The sequence below is a fragment of the Ranitomeya imitator genome, chromosome 3 (assembly GCF_032444005.1).
Source record: "Ranitomeya imitator isolate aRanImi1 chromosome 3, aRanImi1.pri, whole genome shotgun sequence".
Classification (NCBI taxonomy): domain Eukaryota; kingdom Metazoa; phylum Chordata; class Amphibia; order Anura; family Dendrobatidae; genus Ranitomeya; species Ranitomeya imitator.
In genome coordinates this window covers 799,491,413-799,510,978 of record NC_091284.1, presented here as the reverse complement: position 1 = coordinate 799,510,978, position 19,566 = coordinate 799,491,413, and the positions used below count along the sequence as shown (strand labels likewise).

At 44.0% G+C, this 19,566-nt stretch overlaps 1 protein-coding gene across 5 annotated transcripts in view; it reads right to left on the bottom strand.

Annotated features, from left to right (window-relative positions):
* GRIA4 (glutamate ionotropic receptor AMPA type subunit 4) overlaps positions 1 to 19,566 on the bottom strand; it is a 491,449-nt gene that overhangs the window by 218,936 nt on the left and 252,947 nt on the right. For all 5 annotated transcript variants that reach the window (XM_069759215.1, XM_069759217.1, XM_069759214.1 and 2 more), the window contains exon 4: positions 8,486 to 8,670. In XM_069759215.1, the coding sequence (XP_069615316.1) occupies positions 8,486 to 8,670 (185 nt within the window). The remainder of the gene's footprint in view (positions 1 to 8,485; positions 8,671 to 19,566) is intronic.

Genomic DNA, 19,566 nt, shown 5'->3' with positions numbered 1-19,566 from the left:
AAGAACACAGAAATATATAAAAGGTAAGATAACAAAACATATCTTCTCAGTTCATGCTTTTTATCCGCAGTAAAAATCAGCACAGCTTTGGAGGCAACGGCACAGATAATACCGAGAGTGTCCTATACATTTTTTTTTTTTTTAATGCAGAGTAGAGATTGAACTTCTTATCCCCATCGGAGGCTTTTGAACCATTTGCATGTTTTTTTGTACAGTAACAAAATATCACAGCTTTTTTTTTCTAATCGTTCACAGCCGTTAGGGAAAGATCTATCCGAACCTCCCAGACACTTAACATCCTTTGAAGACTGATAGAAGAGAGTGATTAAAAGAAAATAATAAAAGAAAGGATTTTTAATATAAAAAAATATCAGCAAGACACCATCATAAAACAAAAAACACGCATACCTTATTGTCGCTCTGTTACAGGGCTGAGTGTCTTAGAGCAAAACATCAGACTCAATGTATTATCTAGATTTTTCCGCATGCCCCATATTAGTAGACTCCTGGAGGTCCATCCCCCAAGACCGCTGCTGTTCGTGAGACCATCCCCGCCGGCGCCTACACTCGCTGTATTCTCCAGGTGAAACAGCCTGTGAATGCGCTGGAGAGGGTGAGTATCTTGCCAATGATGTGGGGGGGTTCTGGGACCGATGTCATGAAGGCTGTTTTACCGGATGAAAGGGGCTGCAATCACTTTAGTTCAGCCCTACTCCTACTCCTCTTGAAATCACTCACCTTTTCCGTTCAACTGGACTTTGTATATACCACATGCTGTTGACTGGATGACTACACATATACATACCTTGATAGTATTTAGAATCCTCGGTTCACACTACTGCACTGTTGTAATACGTCATAAACAGGCGACATTTTCATTAATGCTGAGACCATTAGTCGTCAACCGGTAACTCTGCAAGTGCTCAAAAATGACGCTGAGATAGTAGACCATTAGTCGTCAACCGGTTATTCTCCGAGTACTCAAAAGCTACAATTCTAAGCAAGTCCCGACAATCGCCAGCTGGGAGTTGTAGATGTAGAACAGCTGGAGATCCATAGGTTGGACACCACTGATGGTCCACACATGTACAAAGTCTAAGTCACACAATTTTTAGTAGCATTGTGATAAAAGAACTTTGGGGTGAACTCCATATGATCATGCTCGATTAGTTTAGCATTTAAAAAAAAAATTGTATTAATTGCTTACAACGTTCCCCATATTTAACCAGATCTCTACAGTTCCTCTCGGAAAAAAAAATGCAATTACTTTCATAAAATTCACAATTCATCCAACATTTATGAATTACTGTTGTTCCCATTATGAAAAATAGGTCAAATAAAACACCACCACCTTCTACAAGCCTAATAACATAAATTGAAGAAAAACTGAAAAAAAACAAATAAGCGCAATAGTGTATTACTCGATGTAAGAGAAAATCAGGGTTCTGGGAATTGTTCACCTGATCGACAACTCAAGTAGTTTTGAAAGTTGGCTGCTGCAGACCCACAGGTAGATCCAAGAAGAAAAGAACAATGAAAAATAGAGTTCACTTCGCTGCTGAAGGCAACTGATGGATGAAACCAAGAGACCAAGGCTATTTCTAAACTGTTTATTGTCAACGCGTATCTAACGTCTTCATCAGGACAGGCATTTCTGGATTGTCTTGATGAAGAAGTTGTATAACTTTGAAAAATGTTGACAGTAAAGAGCATAGAAATATCCTTGACCTCTCAGTTTCATCCATATTACCATCGGCAGCGCAGTGAACCCTATTTTTAACTGTTCTTTGCTTCTTAAGATGACACTTTGAAGTCTCTTACACACACATTAGAAGATAAAGCTGTTTATTTCAGAGGGACAGGACGATTATATTATGTTTGCGAAGGCTTCTTGAAGAAAAAGGGTCTGGGGCTTGTTGATTTTCTATCCCCCATTCTTTCATTCTCTTGGGAATTAAGTCGTCACCGAAGGTGCTTGGCGACAGCTTACTCCCTTTTTCCCCATTGAAAACATGAATGCTCGGCCCAACTAAGGATCGATGTGTATGGAAGTTGTAACGGACTGGTTGGTGAAACCACTGTGCCATGAGCTGAGGAGAGCAAGGAGGGGTGTGATTAGGTGGCTCTCGAAGTCCAACCACGGGTGCACAGCGACTGACGATACGGTGATCTGAGGAGGGACGAAAAAGGTGGAACCAGGTGCTACTCCAAGACAGACTTCACGTGGGTGGAATCTGACCCCCAAGGGACAGGTGGCAGGAACTGCCAGGAATGGTAGACTTGGCAAGTGCTGGTTGGCACGGCTGGTATAGTGAATGGCATGACAGACACACAGGCAGGTAGTGGCATGCTAGACTGGTATCTTGGCAGACATGTGCAGGTGGGCACGGCTGATAGGCAGGTAGGTGGGCACAGCTGATAGACAGGCGGGTACAGCTTTTAGACAGGCAGGCGGGCACGGCTGAGAGACAGGCAGGATGGACATGGCTGAGAGACAAGCGGGATACGAGCACTGGGACCTGTGAATTAGCAAGTATGTTTTAGAAACAGACTAAAAACATTGCACAGGCACTTCTTGTCAACTGGAGGTGCCTTAAATAATAAGTATCTTCCAGCCATTGACTGGAGACACTTTAGGATGGTGCGCTGTTCCTTTAATAAGGTGGTACCATGGGAACGTGTGCCCCTAGCTCAGTGATCTGCACGCCATGCACAGACTATGGGCAGCAGCAGCAGGAGAAGGAGGATGGAGTGCAGGGCTACGGTGGTGACTGAGTTGGAGTCCCTGCCGGGGGAGAGTGGTGGTGTGCAGGGACGCCAACGCTACAGAAGGATAGTGAAAGAGATGGTTATGGCAGCTGAACACAGAAACCAAAAGTGTATGGTATGACCTATTCAGTTATATGGTGGCAAAATGTCTGCTGGATGGGTGCCACAGACCCACATACTGTGTTCTACCAGGATACTGGTCTAATAATCCCACCGTAAGGAACATAGCATGTAATGGTTATTCAAGAAGATATTAAGCTCTCCATAGGCAGTGGATTAATGACAAATTTGGCAGGACTGACCAGCCATGTAATGTGCTTTGAATGGTTTGGTTCTTTTGAGGGGAACACGTCAGCCTCCTTGATGAAAGACATATTTGGAGTAAAGCAGGTGTCCATGTAAGAGCAGGAATGACCTCAATTTCCCTTCAACTCGGAGGGCTGATATGTTATGAAGCCCTCAGTTATCATTGCTCCCATTCATCAGTATTGAGTGGCATACCAATTATAGTCGCTGACCACGTGGCCGCTATGAGGCCAATGAGTCAGTGGGTCCCCACTTGGAGTCTCAATTTCAACAGTATCTGCATCCAGAGGATGCAGAAGCCATTTTATATAATGGTGAAACAGGAAGCCGTTGTTTCCCTGTGCCACCATTCAGCTTGTGTGTATAAGATACAGCAGAACAGGCAAGATGACGTGACTAGATCAAGGCTGCTATGCCGAGCCTCAGTCCACATACTGCACAGACCAGAGCTATGCATCGGGAGAATGAGGCTAGAGGACATTTATTTTTTTATTTTATAAGCATGTACATGAAGATTAGAGGACTATAGAGCCCTCATAATTTGTGTGTGTGTGTGGGGGGTCTATTTGGGCTATCATATTGTGTGTGGGCATTTGACTGTGTGTTGGGAATTGTAGGGGCCATCTACAGTATGTTTGGTGGGACTGTGGGGGAAATTATAATGTCTGTGGGGGTCTATGAGGCCATTATATTGTGTAGGTGGGTTATGGGAGACATAGTTACATAGTTAGTTACATAGTTATTAAGGCTGAAGGAAGACTATAAGTCCATCTAGTTCAACCCATAGCCTAACCTAACATGCCCTAACATGTTGATCCAGAGGAAGGCAAAAAAACCCATGTGGCAAAGAGTAAGCTCCACCTTGGGGAAAAAAATTCCTTCCCGACTCCACATACGGCAATCAGACTAGTTCCCTGGATCAACGCCCTATCAAGGAATCTAGTGTATATACCCTGTAACATTATACTTTTCCAGAAAGGCATCCAGTCCCCTCTTAAATTTAAGTAATAAATCACTCATTACAACATCATACGGCAGAGAGTTCCATAGTCTCACTGCTCTTACAGTAAAGAATCCGCATCTGTTATTATGCTTAAACCTTCTTTCCTCCAGACGTAGAGGATGCCCCCTTGTCCCTGTTTCAGGTCTATGATTAAAAAGATCATCAGAAAGGTCTTTGTACTGTCCCCTCATATATTTATACATTACCATAAGATCACCCCTTAACCTTCGTTTTTCCAAACTAAATAGCCCCAAGTGTAATAACCTATCTTGGTATTGCAGACCCCCCAGTCCTCTAATAACCTTGGTCGCTCTTCTCTGCACCCGCTCTAGTTCAGCTATGTCTTTCTTATACACCGGAGACCAGAACTGTGCACAGTATTCTAAGTGTGGTCGAACTAGTGACTTGTATAGCGGTAAAATTATGTTCTCCTCATGAGCATCTATGCCTCTTTTAATGCATCCCATTATTTTATTTGCCTTTGTAGCAGCTGCCTGACACTGGCCACTGAATATGAGTTTGTCATCCACCCATACACCCAGGTCTTTTTCATTGACGGTTTTGCCCAGAGTTTTAGAATTAAGCACATAATTATACATCTTATTACTTCTACCCAAGTGCATGACCTTACATTTATCCCCATTAAAGCTCATTTGCCATTTATCAGCCCAAGCTTCTAGTTTACATAAATCATCCTGTAATATAAAATTGTCCTCCTCTGTATTGATTACCCTGCAGAGTTTAGTGTCATCTGCAAATATTGAAATTCTACTGTGAATGCCCCCAAAAGGTCATTAATAAATATGTTAAAAAGAAGAGGGCCCAATACTGACCCCTGTGGTACCCCACTGCTAACCGCTACCCAGTCCGAGTGTGCTCCATTAATAACCACCCTTTGTTTCCTATCCCTGAGCCAGCTCTCAACCCACTTACACATATTTTCCCCTATCCCCATTATTCTCATTTTATGTATCAACCTTTTGTGTGGCACCGTATCAAAAGCTTTTGAAAAGTCCATATACACTACATCCACTGGGTTCCTTTGGTCCAGTCCGGAACTTACCTCTTCATAGAAGCTGATCAGATTAGTCTGACATGAACGGTCCCTAGTAAACCCGTGCTGATACTGGGTCATGAGGTTATTCCTCTTCAGATACTCCAGTATAGCACCCCTTAGAATGCCCTCCAGGATTTTACCCCCAATAGAGGTTAAGCTTACTGGCCTATAATTTCCGAGTTCAGTTTTTGTCCCCTTTTTGAATATTGGCACCACATTTGCTATACGCCAGTCCTGTGGTACAGACCCTGTTATTATGGAGTCTTTAAAGATTAAAAATAATGGTCTATCAATGACTGTACTTAATTCCTGCAGTACTCGAGACATCACACTCTGTGAGGGAGTTGTGGGGGAATTATACTGTCTGCATTAAACTGTATGTGGGAGGCTGTGGGGCATTATACTGGTATGTGGAAAACTGTGGGGCATTATACTGTGTGTAAGAGGGTGTGTGGCATTATAATGCATGTGGGAGGCTGTGGGGCATTATAATGCATGTGGGAGGCTGTGGGGCTGTAAACTGAATGTGGAGACTGTGAGGCATTATACTGTATGTAGGAGGCTGTGGTGAATTACACTGTGTGTAGGAAGCTGTGGGGCATTTTACTGTTTTTGAGAGGCTGTGGGGCATTAAACTGTATACGGGAAGCTGAGGGGCAATATACTGTATGTGGGAGGCTGTGAGGAATTATATTGCATTGTGTGTAGGAAGATGTATGGTATTATACTGTGTATGGGAGGCTGTAGGGCATTATACTGTGTGAAGGAAGCTGTAGGGCAGAGGTGTCAAACTGCATTTTTCGAGGGCCGCAAACAGGTCATGTTTTCAGTATTTCCTTGTATTGCACAGGTGATAATTTAATCACCTGCACAGAATGATTCCAGCACCTTGTGCAATACAAGGAAATCTTGAAAACATGACCTGTTTGCGGCCCTCGAGGAATGCAGTTTGACACCTCTGCTGTAGGGCATTATACTGTGTGTGTTGGGGGCTGTGAAATCAAATGTGTGTGAAGGAAGGGGACTATGTGTGCATCATCCTGTGCATGGGGGAACTGTGGAGCCATCATTCTACGGCAGGAGGTCGCTGGGGTTCTCATAATGTGTGTGTGGGGAACTGAAGGGACATCATGTTGTGTGGGGGCACTGCAAGTGCATAATACTGTGTTGGTGGGCTGTGTAGGCATTATACTGTTTTGCTGGCACTGTGGAGTCATCATAGTGTTTGTGGGGGGTACTGTGGGGAATGCACTTTGGGGACATTATATTCTAGGGGTGAGAATTACCACTATACATGTCCCTCTCCTGATCTTTAAAAGTTGGGAGGTATGCCCTCCTGTGACTGTGCCTATACACCAAGACCCTAGCCTCTCCACGGAACATAATTTTGGGGGGATAGGAGCTGTGCCCAATTAAGCCTTTTGCTCTTAGGCCCCATGATTTCTACGTGCGCCCAAGTTAGTGTACACAACTGCAAATCATATTGTTGAAGACGATATCTGAAATCGTCAAAAATAACTTGTGATCTACTAAAAGTCACCGGCTAAAAAAAGATACAAAGAGATTCTCTACTCATTGATGGCGACCATATTACCAGCAGAGAGAGGAGAACACGACGCCAGTAATATACAACTCCAGAAATGAGTTTGTCTAGATGCGATTGATCTCGGCATGTTTGTTGTGATTTATGTAGACGGAGATAAATGAGATCATTTACCGGAGTACTTGCTTCTCTCTGCTCCCGTGTCATCTAAGGAGCGGAGCCGAGATCAGTCATGTAAATATTGTAATGTAGATTGTGAAGGACGTGTCACCGGCTCCAAGTACAACTCTGCATTACATTCCCCATCAAGAAATCACATTTTATTTTCACATCAGTGGAATTTTGTCTCCAAGAATTCACAGGGTTCAAGAACATCAAACAAAAAAAAAAAAAATCTTGATGGATTGGTCAGTAGAGTCATCTATGTGCTTCTAAAAATTTTTCTTTTTTCCATTTTTTCCCAAAATAGCGCCACATCTGTTCACAGGTGGTTTGTGGAACTGCAACTCAACCCCGTTCACTTCAATAGAGCTGAACTACGTTACCAGAATTAACCAATAACAGGTGTGGCGCTGTTTCCGGAAGAAGCTGGACACTTTTTAAAAAAAATTTGGATAACCCCTTTAAAGCTAGTTAGGCAAGTCAGGGAAATGCACTATGTAGTAAACATACAATATATTCTATAGTTATATAGTGTTGACGTCCGAGAGTCATTCTCGTGCATAAAGTTTGGGTTAAATATAATTTTTGTGATCATGTTTCAGTAAAATTTTTGCACCGTTTGCCTTCTATAGTCTCTGTGTTGCACCGCATATTGCCGAAAAACCACAATTCTGAAGTCACTTAAAGTGAGTTCTCTTGACGGCGTACACCGTGTGGTAAGAGTGACCTGGTAATATGATTCTCCCCATCAGCACCATTACGGCGATACCAAACCTAAATTTTTGATTCGGTCGCCATTTTCCGAAATTTGTATGATTTTTATTTTTCGGTTGCTGGGGCTGAGTGACGGCTTATTTTTTGTGGAGCGAGATGACATATTCAGTCATACAATTTTGGGATAGCTATGACGTTTTAATCTCTTCTGACAGCATTTTTTTAGCGGTGTTGCGACAACAAAAAATAAAAAAAACTATTTTGACGTTTTAAAATTTTTTCTCTTTGCAACTTTTAACGATAGGTTTAATATATGTTATATTCTGACAGATCGGACTGTTATGGATGCCACATATGTGTGATTTCTTTTTAGTTTTTAATGGGGGAAAAAGGGTGGGATTCAAATTTTTTTTTTCATATTTTTTTTAAAACACTTTGTTTTTTAAACTTTCTACTGTATTTATTAGTCCCCTTAGGGGACTTGAACGTGTGGTTGTCCGATCGCTAGTAAAATTCAGGGTCTCCTTTGAAGCCTGGTCACAGGTCATAATGACAAGCACAGAGATCTTCAACAGCCCCTCGTCCGTCATCGCAGCCCATCACATCGCGGGGCAGCCGATGGGCACACGGAATGTAGCGCTAACATGCTGGTGCGCTCTTAGTTCTGCTGTCAGATTGACAGTGGTATTTAACAGGTTAACAGTAATGGGAAGAGCTATTTAATTACATATATTAATATACATATATATATATATATATATAATAGAATTTTTTTTACTAACAAAAATATTGAAATAATAAAAATTGTTGAAAACTGCTACGATGGAAAGTAATATAAAAGCATAAAAGAGCTCAGGATCTGAGTCTTGCATTATATAGTTGCTGTTGATATCGCGATGATTAAAGTTACTGTTTTGGGGTGAATGGTTACCTGTTCCAGAATATTCTGAAGCCTTTCCACTTCACAGTCTATTACAAACTTATTTTCTTGTCTCCGATCCAAGTCTTCTAAGAGACGTCTGTAGCTGGCATCATTGAAATTTTCCACACATATTGCGCTGACTTGCCAACCATTTTGTCCAGCCTTTTCCATGATTGCCTGAAGTATGGAGTATCCTGCAAAACACAAAACAGCAAAACTTCAGAAAAAAAATGTTCCTTCGATGGCTCATGGAGCCAACTCCCCTTCGATGATAATTAGATCCATGAAATTACCATAATAATTATAAAAACTTAATCGTAGACAAAACGGTCTAAAAATGCGACAAAGCTATCTTCGTAGTTTATGTTGTTAGATAAATTTGTGTCATATTATATTGGCCACTTTACATAGTGGTGGGGCAAACGATGGTTCGGCCAATAATTTGGACAGCAGCTATCTCGCCCAACCTTTCTGTCTGCTCCTGTGTTCTCTATGAAAAATCCGCTGCCAGATGTCTCTGCCGGAGGCTTACCCTAGAGAGAAAAAGGATTTGCGGTCCGAAATGGGACATGATTCTTATCTCCTTCTACAATCATCTGTTGGGGACCCCATACGCATTAAACACTTGACCGGACCTGCTGGAGGGTTCAGCTGATGATATGGGGGCATTTAAGGAGTTCTTTGTGACTGCAGATGTTTGAAGCCTCGCATCACGCACTGTGTGCTGTCAGGACTCTCCACTGCCGGTGCTGGGAGCAGGCAAGCACGTGACCGCACGTATGTGATTTGCATACATGCGGTCACATGCCAACTAGACTTGCACAACCCTCGCTCAATACAAGCGAATTGAGTGAGAATGGATACGTCTAGTGGGAATGTGGCCAGAAGTATGCAAATTGCTGCCCGCTCCGGGCACCGGCACCAGAGCAGCACTGTGCGCACGATGTGAGTATTCACAAGTCTGCAGTCACATAGAGCACCGGAGATGTAGGCCAAAATTTTTGTTTTCTTTTTCGGCACAAGAAGTTGCATTTCAAGAATCAAATTTGGAACATTTTTATGATACTGGGGACCGTAACATAGTAACATAGTAACATAGTTAGTAAGGCCGAAAAAAGACATTTGTCCATCCAGTTCAGCCTATATTCCATCATAATAAATCCCCAGATCTACGTCCTTCTACAGAACCTAATTGTATGATACAATATTGTTCTGCTCCAGGAAGACATCCAGGCCTCTCTTGAACCCCTCGACTGAGTTTGCCATCACCACCTCCTCAGGCAAGCAATTCCAGATTCTCACTGCCCTAACAGTAAAGAATCCTCTTCTATGTTGGTGGAAAAACCTTCTCTCCTCCAGACGCAAAGAATGCCCCCTTGTGCCCGTCACCTTCCTTGGTATAAACAGATCCTCAGCGAGATATTTGTATTGTCCCCTTATATACTTATACATGGTTATTAGATCGCCCCTCAGTCGTCTTTTTTCTAGACTAAATAATCCTAATTTCGCTAATCTATCTGGGTATTGTAGTTCTCCCATCCCCTTTATTAATTTTGTTGCCCTCCTTTGTACTCTCTCTAGTTCCATTATATCCTTCCTGAGCACCGGTGCCCAAAACTGGACACAGTACTCCATGTGCGGTCTAACTAGGGATTTGTACAGAGGCAGTATAATGCTCTCATCATGTGTATCCAGACCTCTTTTAATGCACCCCATGATCCTGTTTGCCTTGGCAGCTGCTGCCTGGCACTGGCTGCTCCAGGTAAGTTTATCATTAACTAGGATCCCCAAGTCCTTCTCCCTGTCAGATTTACCCAGTGGTTTCCCATTCAGTGTGTAATGGTGACATTGATTCCTTAATATATGATTCCGTAATATCTTTTTTTTTCTGAAAAAAGCGCATTTAATATTAGAAGGATCAAGTCACTTTTTTGGGGGGGACGGGTTTCGCAACAGGACAACGTGTGCAGTTAGGCTACTTTCACACATCAGGTTTTTTGTTTCAGGCTAAATCCAGCGAATGTTGGAAAAACTGGATCCGGCGCAGATTGTGAAAAACTGAAGCGACGGATCCGTTTTTTTTTTTTTACGGATCCGGCTAGCCTATCTAGATTATTGGATAAAAAAAAATCCGGCACCTTCCGGCTCCTATAGGCTTCCATTCTAGCAAACAGTCGGAAGCGCTTCAGACTTTTTCGCCGGAGACAAAAAACGTTACAGTAGACGTTTTTTCCAGACACCGGAATCGAGTGTACGCCGGAGCCGGCATCAAACCGGAAGGATTGCTGGACCATCCAGTGCAATCCGGCGCTAATACAAGTCAATGGGGGAAAAACTGGATCCGGTTTTTATTTTTTCCGGTTCCGGTTTTTCTCCAGAGATCCGGATTTAGCCTGAAACAAAAAACCTGATGTGTGAAAGCAGCCTTAGACTATCGCTTATTTGGATTTGTCAGGACGCTCAGCCCAAAGTACATCAGGGTTAAAGCATAGGACTTTTGGGAATATTGTAGCAGACCAAGTAAGCAGCGAGGCCGAGACTCTCGCATTCGGCACATGGACACGCGCAGAGGCTCCCAGACCTAAGGGTGAGGCCATACCACTAAAACCAAGCCCATTTTCCCCTGTGTTGGGTCCCGTGCAGATGACCATGTTTTTGGTCCGAGCGCCGTCAGACAAAACATTGGATCACACATGGACTAATGTTACTGTATGGGGCCGATTTTTGAGCTCAGTGTAAGTTCCCCTCAGGACATGTCCCCTCTTGGGGCACCCGCATACTCCCGGTATAGGGCGCTTACTAACATCGTCAATGCTCGGCTGCCATCTTCTCGCCAGCTGAGCTGACCGAATGAATAAACCGAGTCACCAATCAGCAGAACTGCCAACATGGCCGAACCTACAGTGTAATGATGCTCCGCTCCTGCTTTTCCCTAATGACTTCCCAATTGCGTTAACCTGAGCCAAATTAATTAACGCGCGTTAAAGAAATGCTATTAAAATAATGAATTCAAACCAACTTACTGCGGCAGTATTAACAAGGGAGGATTAGCTCGCAGAAACAATAACGTTACCTTAGATCATTCAGGTGGGATGGAAAGAAAGAAAAAAAATCCTTCCTGAAAATGATCAGTAATTTCCAGGAAAGTGATCAGAAGTGGTCTATGGTTTAATTTTCTGCATCACCATCTAAATAATAAAATCTTGAAATTTTGCAATTTTCTCACTAGCCACAAGACCTAATACTAGACGCTTACTTCCGTCTCCGAACAGATGACTTTTCGGCAGACTCATTATCATCGCAGACGTGTTACACTGATACACACAATAGATCACACAGGATACGCAATTTATGATGGACGATTATTAATGCTTCCCTCCTCCCCCTTCTTCAGACTTTTGCATAGAAAATATATCTACAGAAGTCAATCTCAGACAGTATGAGTCTAGTATTAAAAGGGTTGTCCAGACTTGAGGCTTAAGTCCACGCTCAATCTATGTGACTGCAGACTTGTGAATCATTACAGCGTGCATTGTGCGCACAGTCAGAATTTTCCTGGGTCGGCGTCGGAAGCAGGCAGTCATATGACTGCAAGTTTGCGATTTGCATTCCAACTAGACGTGTATTGTATTGAGGGAAACCACGAACGTCTAGTCAGCATATGACTGCTTGTATGTAAATCATATTTACATTCATGCTCTCGGCGCCGGTACTGGAGAATACACACAGTGCACTGTGACTATTCACAAGTCTGCAGTCACATAGAGTATCTGCGGACTTGGATCCCACAGTACAACCCCTTTAAGCTTAGCCGCAAGTGTGAGATGTCTGATTTTTTTTTAATATAGTGATATAAAAAAAAGTACATAAATATAAAAACTTATTTTAAACAACAGGATATTCTCCAATCACACACTTGCAGCGCCCCAGAGTCCTGGTCGTTGCACTAATGTTATTCTTCCATGAGGGGGAATGGTGTTACGACTGAGGGCAATGAAGAGGATCTTCTGTCCAGGTATCACAACCACAAAACACACTTCATACTCCAGGCTGCCAGGGGGAGCCATGCTTCTATCTATTAGGGCACTCCTCACAATTAGGTAAAACTGGTAGTCGGGAGAGAAAGTTAGGCAGAACGAGGAGAGGAGAGCAGATGGAGGACTGTGGGAGAACGAGGGTTCACGGAGCTGCGCCTGCCCCACGTGCAGCAGTATCCAAAGAAAGAGACATTGAAAGGAATTGTGTTGCAGTGAGTGAGAAACGAAGTCATAGCAAAAGGAGAGGAATATCAGAGGGAGACCAGCCAGGAGCCGGCTTCCTCCTTCTGAAGCGCACTACTGGTAGCCAGAACACTGAGGGAGTAAGGATCTCTATGCTTTACTTCAGAGACTGGCTGGACAGTTGATTCCACGTTGGCTGCCCGACCATATACCCAGGAGGCACGGTGGCAACTTGTGGGGGCCGGGGCATCTCTAGGGTCCCTATAAAAAGCCTCAGGCCACCAGTCATACGGGTTTGTCCTATCCGTCAGGGGGACAGAGATGAAGAGACTTAACACCTACAATAGTTGTGAGGACCTTACCGAGTTGCTCAGCAGGGAGGGACTACAACACTCAGGCGCTAGAGGAAGGCTACTGAATTACACCTGGATAAGGGGACTCTGGATTTGCCTCCAAACTGGACAGACTCTGCCTGCCCTGTGATCTGGTGCTCTGGACTGTGGATGCTGAAGCCTTCAGTAAAGGTAAAGAGACTGCAACCTTGTGTCCTCGTTATTCACTGCGCCTTGCACCATCCACCATCTGCACACTGGGAAGCCCTGGGGATACACTTCACCTGTGGGAAGGTACACCATCTAGCTGCCATAAATCACCCCAGCGGACCCCTAAGCAGCGTTGGTCAGCCTGACCGAATACCACAGGTGGCGTCACGAACATTATCCCTTTAAAGAATTTCCCCCCATTTTACATTGGACGTCCCCCTAGGGCCACGGACCGGGTCAGCCACCGTGACATTCCCGACGAGAACCGAAGGGCTCGGTACCGAGTAACCCCCACTGCCCTACTGGGGCTGGGGGCGATCCACACTCATTTTAAAGAGAACATCTACACTTGGCAAATGCTCAAGTAGTGCCGAACCATGGACTTAAGTACCGCGCTAATCAAAAGGTGCTGGAAGAGCTCGTGATATATGCCCCTACCTGCACAGATCACCGGGTACAACTACAAAGAAGCACGGATATATCACATTTATTGTCCCCTTCAATATAGGCACTTTGGATGGAAACATGATATCTAGTATATTAAAGGGAATGTCTTATTAGAAACAAACTTTATTAATAATAATAAAAACATTTAATAGCTGGAGATAGAGTTCCTGTCCTCTTCCTCTCTAAAAAAGGCTATTTGCATATTTAAAGTCCTAGAGGAGCATTGCATGGCCTATAAGTCTCCTTACACCAGCTTATCATTCTACACAAGGAGAAACCTTCTGCCTTAGGGTGCTTTCGCACAGTGTTTCTTCTCTCATTCGTTGGTTCCCTCGGGGTTTGCGTCTGGACCCCTCTGCCAAACGCGGTTCAGACATATGCGCCGACAGGACCATAGACTATAATGGCGCCCACAGAGTCAACGTGTGATCTGTTGTGCATCATTTCTGGGCGTGTACCTTACTGCAGGAGGACGTAGTCTCCAACGTCTGGGTGTCTGCCTGCCTGCAGTAGGCGTATATGCCAGAAAATGATGCGCGGCTGAGCGAATGTTGACTCTGTCGGCACCATTATAGTATATGGTCCCTTCGGCGCCTATGTCCGAATCCCGTTTTGCGGGGGAAAACGAGGGACACAAGCCCAACAGGACCAATGAACGTATACAAAAACGCTGTGTGAAAGCATCCTTAGATCCGCAGTCAGAGGTCTCTCACATAGCCATATCAGATCTGGTGCGTTGCACTGATGAGAGGCACACACCCCGAAACATGAGTCTGCAAATGGAGTCTCTGGTATTGCTTCATATCCTAAGTCATATGGCAACTGATACTGATGCTAATTCCAATGGGCGGCACTAGAGTTCTCTTCCTTTCTGAACAGGTTATTTGCACAATAAAAAATAGAAGTGTTGTAATTTTTACACTGGCCACTGAGACGTCTTCCTGTTTCCGAAAACTCACATGCACATTAGCAGCAAAAGACTGAATGAGACCTTCTCTTTTGTATTGAAGCATCTAATGAGCGTGTGCAAAAATTATTGTGAAAGGGGAGGCAGCAGGGTCAGCGGTGATTCTATTTGTGGTTGGTGGATCCTATATTATCAGATGCGTGTAGAATTACCGTATTACCGGTTATTGTAATCCTTCCTCTGATGATAAGGAAACAGCTGAAAACTCTAAATGAAAGAACAGGAAGTATGAGTCTAAAATGTAACCAGTGGTCATTGCGAAGATTGCAAGAATACTAATTGTGTTTGTTTTTTTTAATTAAGAAAGGGTCCGATATGGTATATAGAGAGTGATTGCGCTATATGCAGAATTTCCCATATGGCTGAAAGACATTAATACAATTTACAAAGAAAAATATACGGAACCTCTTGGTATCTTGATGTCGTGCTGTTGGCTGGAATTTTACAGCACCATATGTCTCGTGTTATTTTAGTGAAAATATAACAATTAGCGGCACATTTAGGAAATCCTTTTTCTGCAGCAAATTGCCAGATTACAGATTGTGTACAAGTAAATTAATAGCTGGCGCCAATCAGGAACATAGCGCTGCGAATGCTGGAGAATCCTCCGGAGTAATGATCTGTTTAGTAAGCGATGGAACATATCAGTCTTGTACATACGGCCGCTTTCATTGCCTCTTCCCATTATTTGCTTTTTTATAATATTACAATCAGACATTCTCTTAGCTACTTCATATTCTAATACTATGGATATTTTTCTGATGATACATTTGCATTTACCCGTTTCTATACCGAAGATTTGGAGCTCTGAATCCTAAGTATAGAGTTCCAACTGCTATAAAGAGATATTAAAAGGGGATCTGTCGGCAAGGTTTTGCCTCCTAAATTGAGAGCAGCATAATGTAGGAACAGAGACCCTGATTCCAGCGATTTGTCACTTGCTGAGCTGTTTGCTGTAGTTTTCATAAAATCACTGTTTTATCAACAGTAGATTATCACAAGAAGACTAGCAGACCTCCATATTCCTGAGCTCTGTATAACTCCGCCCCCACCACTGATTGGCAGCTTTCTGACTATGCACAGTGTAAACAAAAAGCTGCCAATCAGTGGTGTGAGTGGGATTATACAAAGCTCAGCATTCAGAAAACTGCTCGATCTACAGCAGATGAAACAGATTTTATCAAAACTGCGGCAAGCAGCTCAGTATGAGACACATTGCTGGAATCAGGGTCTCTGCCCCTACATCATGCTGTTTACAGATGAGATAGCAAAAATGTAATAAATCTTTAAGATTCAGGGTGTAAGTGTCCTAGGGGCAGTCTATTGATGTGCAGCATGCTGGATTCCCTGCACTAACTGCTATTAACCTCGCTCCTCCACTTTGAGGGATGGCTGTAGCATCCAATCAGTAGATCGGCACCGCCATAGTAGGGGTATATCAGCGATAACTGAGAAATTACTTTTTCGTGATCTAATACAAAAATTTAATTCCATGTAATCATGGAAGAACTTGCACTTCATAAAGGTGGGCAAAAAAGTGTGCCTACACAATTTTAAGCCCTTAGGAGTTTCTGCTACTCCTGGACAGGACACTCCTTTTATAATTGGCAGAAGGCTGGGGTGGGGCACGACTTCCTGTGCCTGGTGATGGGGAAGAGATTCTGCTGCAGCCAGTTGCCGTGCAGCCAGACTAAAGATTGCTAGGTCAGACTTTGAATAAAATGATGGTCCATGCTCCATGGCTCCTCTTCTAATCTGGTGATGTGAGGGAGACAAGCATACCGTATTTACTTGAGTATAAGCCAAGTTTTTCAGCACCTTTTTTGTGTGCTGAAAACGCCCCCCTCAGCTTCTACTAGAGTCACTGTCCCAGAAGACAGAGGGGGAGCGGTGGAGCAGCGGGTCACAGGAGGCAGGAGACGGACTGCAGAAAAAGCTTGTGCACACTGCTATAGAGAAATGAATATTCACTGCACTGGCAGTGAATATTAATTTCTCTTATAGCACGCACAGTGGCAGCTAGTGCCGTCGGCTTCCAGCAGATGCCGGGCGATCACGGGTGCACGCTATTTATGAGTTATGAATATTCATATATTCACCTCTCTCCACTCCCATAGGTGTGGAGTGGAGTGAATATTCTTTACCTTAATGAGCGGGGACATGTGATCGCTTGGCCGCAGGAGCAGCTGGCACCGGAACAAGATGCAGCGAGGGCTCGCAGGGAAGGTAAGTAGAATTTTTTTTTATGCTTTTCTCATGGGGCCATGCATGCAGGGATAGGGATGAGGAACTATGCATACTAGCATAGGGATGAGGAGCCATGTGTACTAAGATAGGCATAAGGAACCATGCATACAAGGATAGGATGTGGAGCCAAGCATGCAAGGATAGGGATAAGGAGCCATGCAGACAAGGATGGGGATAAGGAGCCATGCATACAAGGATGGGGATGAGGAGCCATGCATGTCAGAATAGGGACGAGGAGCCATGATTACAAGGATAGGGTGAGGAGCCATGCAGATAAGGAGCTATGCAGACAAGGATGGGGATGAGGAGACATGCATACCAGGATAGGGATGAGGAGCCATGCATACCAGGATAGGGATGAGGAGCCATGCAGACAAGGATGGGGATAAGGAGCCATGCGGACAAGGATGGGGATGAGGAGCCATGCAGACAAGGATAGGGATGAGGAGCCATGCAGACAAGGATAGGGATGAGGAGCCATGCAGACCAGGATAGGAATGAGGAGCCATGCACACCAGGATAGGGATGAGGAGCCATGCAGACAAGGATGGGGATGAGGAGCCATGCAGACAAGGATAGGGATGAGGAGCCATGCAGACCAGGATAGGGATGAGGAGCCATGCATACCAGGATAGGGATGAGGAGCCATGCAGACAAGGATGGGGATAAGGAGCCATGCAGATAAGGATGGGGATAAGGAGCCATGCAGACAAGGATGGGGATAAGGAGCCATGCAGACAAGGATAGTGATGAGGAGCCATACAGACCAGGATAGGGATGAGGAGCCATGCAGACCAGGATAGGGATGAGGAGCCATGCAGACAAGGATAGGGATGAGGAGCCATGCAGACCAGGATAGGGATGAGGAGCCATGCAGACAAGGATAGGGATGAGGAGCCATGCAGACAAGGATGGGGATGAGGAGCCATGCAGACAAGGATAGGGATGAGGAGCCATGCAGACAAGGATGAGGATGAGGAGCCATGCAGACAAGGATGGGGATAAGGAGCCATGCAGACAAGGATAGTGATGAGGAGCCATGCAGACCAGGATAGGGATGAAGAGCCATGCAGACCAGGATAGGGATGAGGAGCCATGCAGACAAGGATGGGGATAAGGAGCCATGCAGACAAGGATAGTGATGAGGAGCCATGCAGACAAGGATAGTGATGAGGAGCCATGCAGACAAGGATAGGGGATAAGGAGCCATGCAGACAAGGATAGTGATGAGGAGCCATGCAGACCAGGATAGGGATGAGGAGCCATGCAGACCAGAATATGGATTAGGGGACAATGTATACCCAGCTTATACTCGAGTCAATACGTTTTCCCAGTTTTTCATGGTAAAATTAGGTGTCTCAGCTTATACTCGGGTCGGCTTATACTCGGGTCGGCTTATACTCGGGTCTATACGGTAGTTTACTAGTGATCATAAATTTATCAAAAGTGTATTTTGTAGGAAAAAAACCTTTTAACAGGGTTGTCAGCAGTAAGGGATGCCAATTCAGTGGCAGACTATGGACTTACCGTAATTGGTGCACAAATTAGACATTTTTCATGGCATATACAGGAAATATGCAAAACAGAGTCTAACACACATGAAATTACTTTTTTCTGACTATGAATATTTGGGGTCATCTGGGAACTATAGTCTACAGATGAAGGAATGCCATAAACAGCAGTCTGCATTCTGCTGGATGTCCCGTTGGGAAAGCACAAGAAGCTGAATATTTGCATTGGAACACGAATAATAGTATATTATTGTATTAGTGAAATTATAGTTATGCAATTTCTCGAAATAATATATTAATAGTCTCCAAATGAGAAGCATGGATCTGTCCATATATGTTTCCATGGACTACCATTGTGTGAAGTTCATCCATTTAATTGGATAATGAAGCGCTTGATCAGCCCTGGAAGACATTATCAAACGCTTGCTTGAGTCTAATTGGCTTTCTATACATAACTTTCCCGATAATTCAGCCTGGTGGGGGGTCGTTGTGGGACACATCAGCTCTCACGCTGAGGTCTAAAACATTTTGACGTGCTCTGTATCTAAAGGTTATGACATTTCTGGCACTGAGCTTAGAATAAGGCACCATGACTTGTTTTTTTTTAGGTCCAAAGTTTACGAAAAACAAACAAACATAAAAATCAAAGAAAAATACATCCTAATCCAGGAAATACCACACTAATATTTATAAAAAAAACCTGGCTCCTAAACCATCATTGGAGCAGATATTAACCCCTTCAGCTCCCAAGTCTGTTTCACCTTTTACAATTCTGACCAGTCATCACTTTATGTGGCAATAACTCTGGAACGCTTCAACGGATCCCACTGATTCCGACATTGTTGTTTCACGACCTATTGTACTTCACTGCATCACAGGCCAGAAGGCATCCACAGTGCCTCCATCTGCCTCATTAGAGGGAATCTTCCACCAGATTCCGTCGGAATCACGTATTCCAGCGATTTACACTGAAACTTCGGGGCAAGGGCTCACTGCAGAGCGCAGGATAAATGTGAGCTGAACCTTACTGTAATCTTTGGGAGGCAGAATGAACAAATCAACAGCAGGTGAAGAATTGGTTCTATTTATTTTTTACCCCGTTCCTTGTGTGGTAAAAGTGATATGGCGAATTTATTCTTCGGGTCAGTGCGATAAC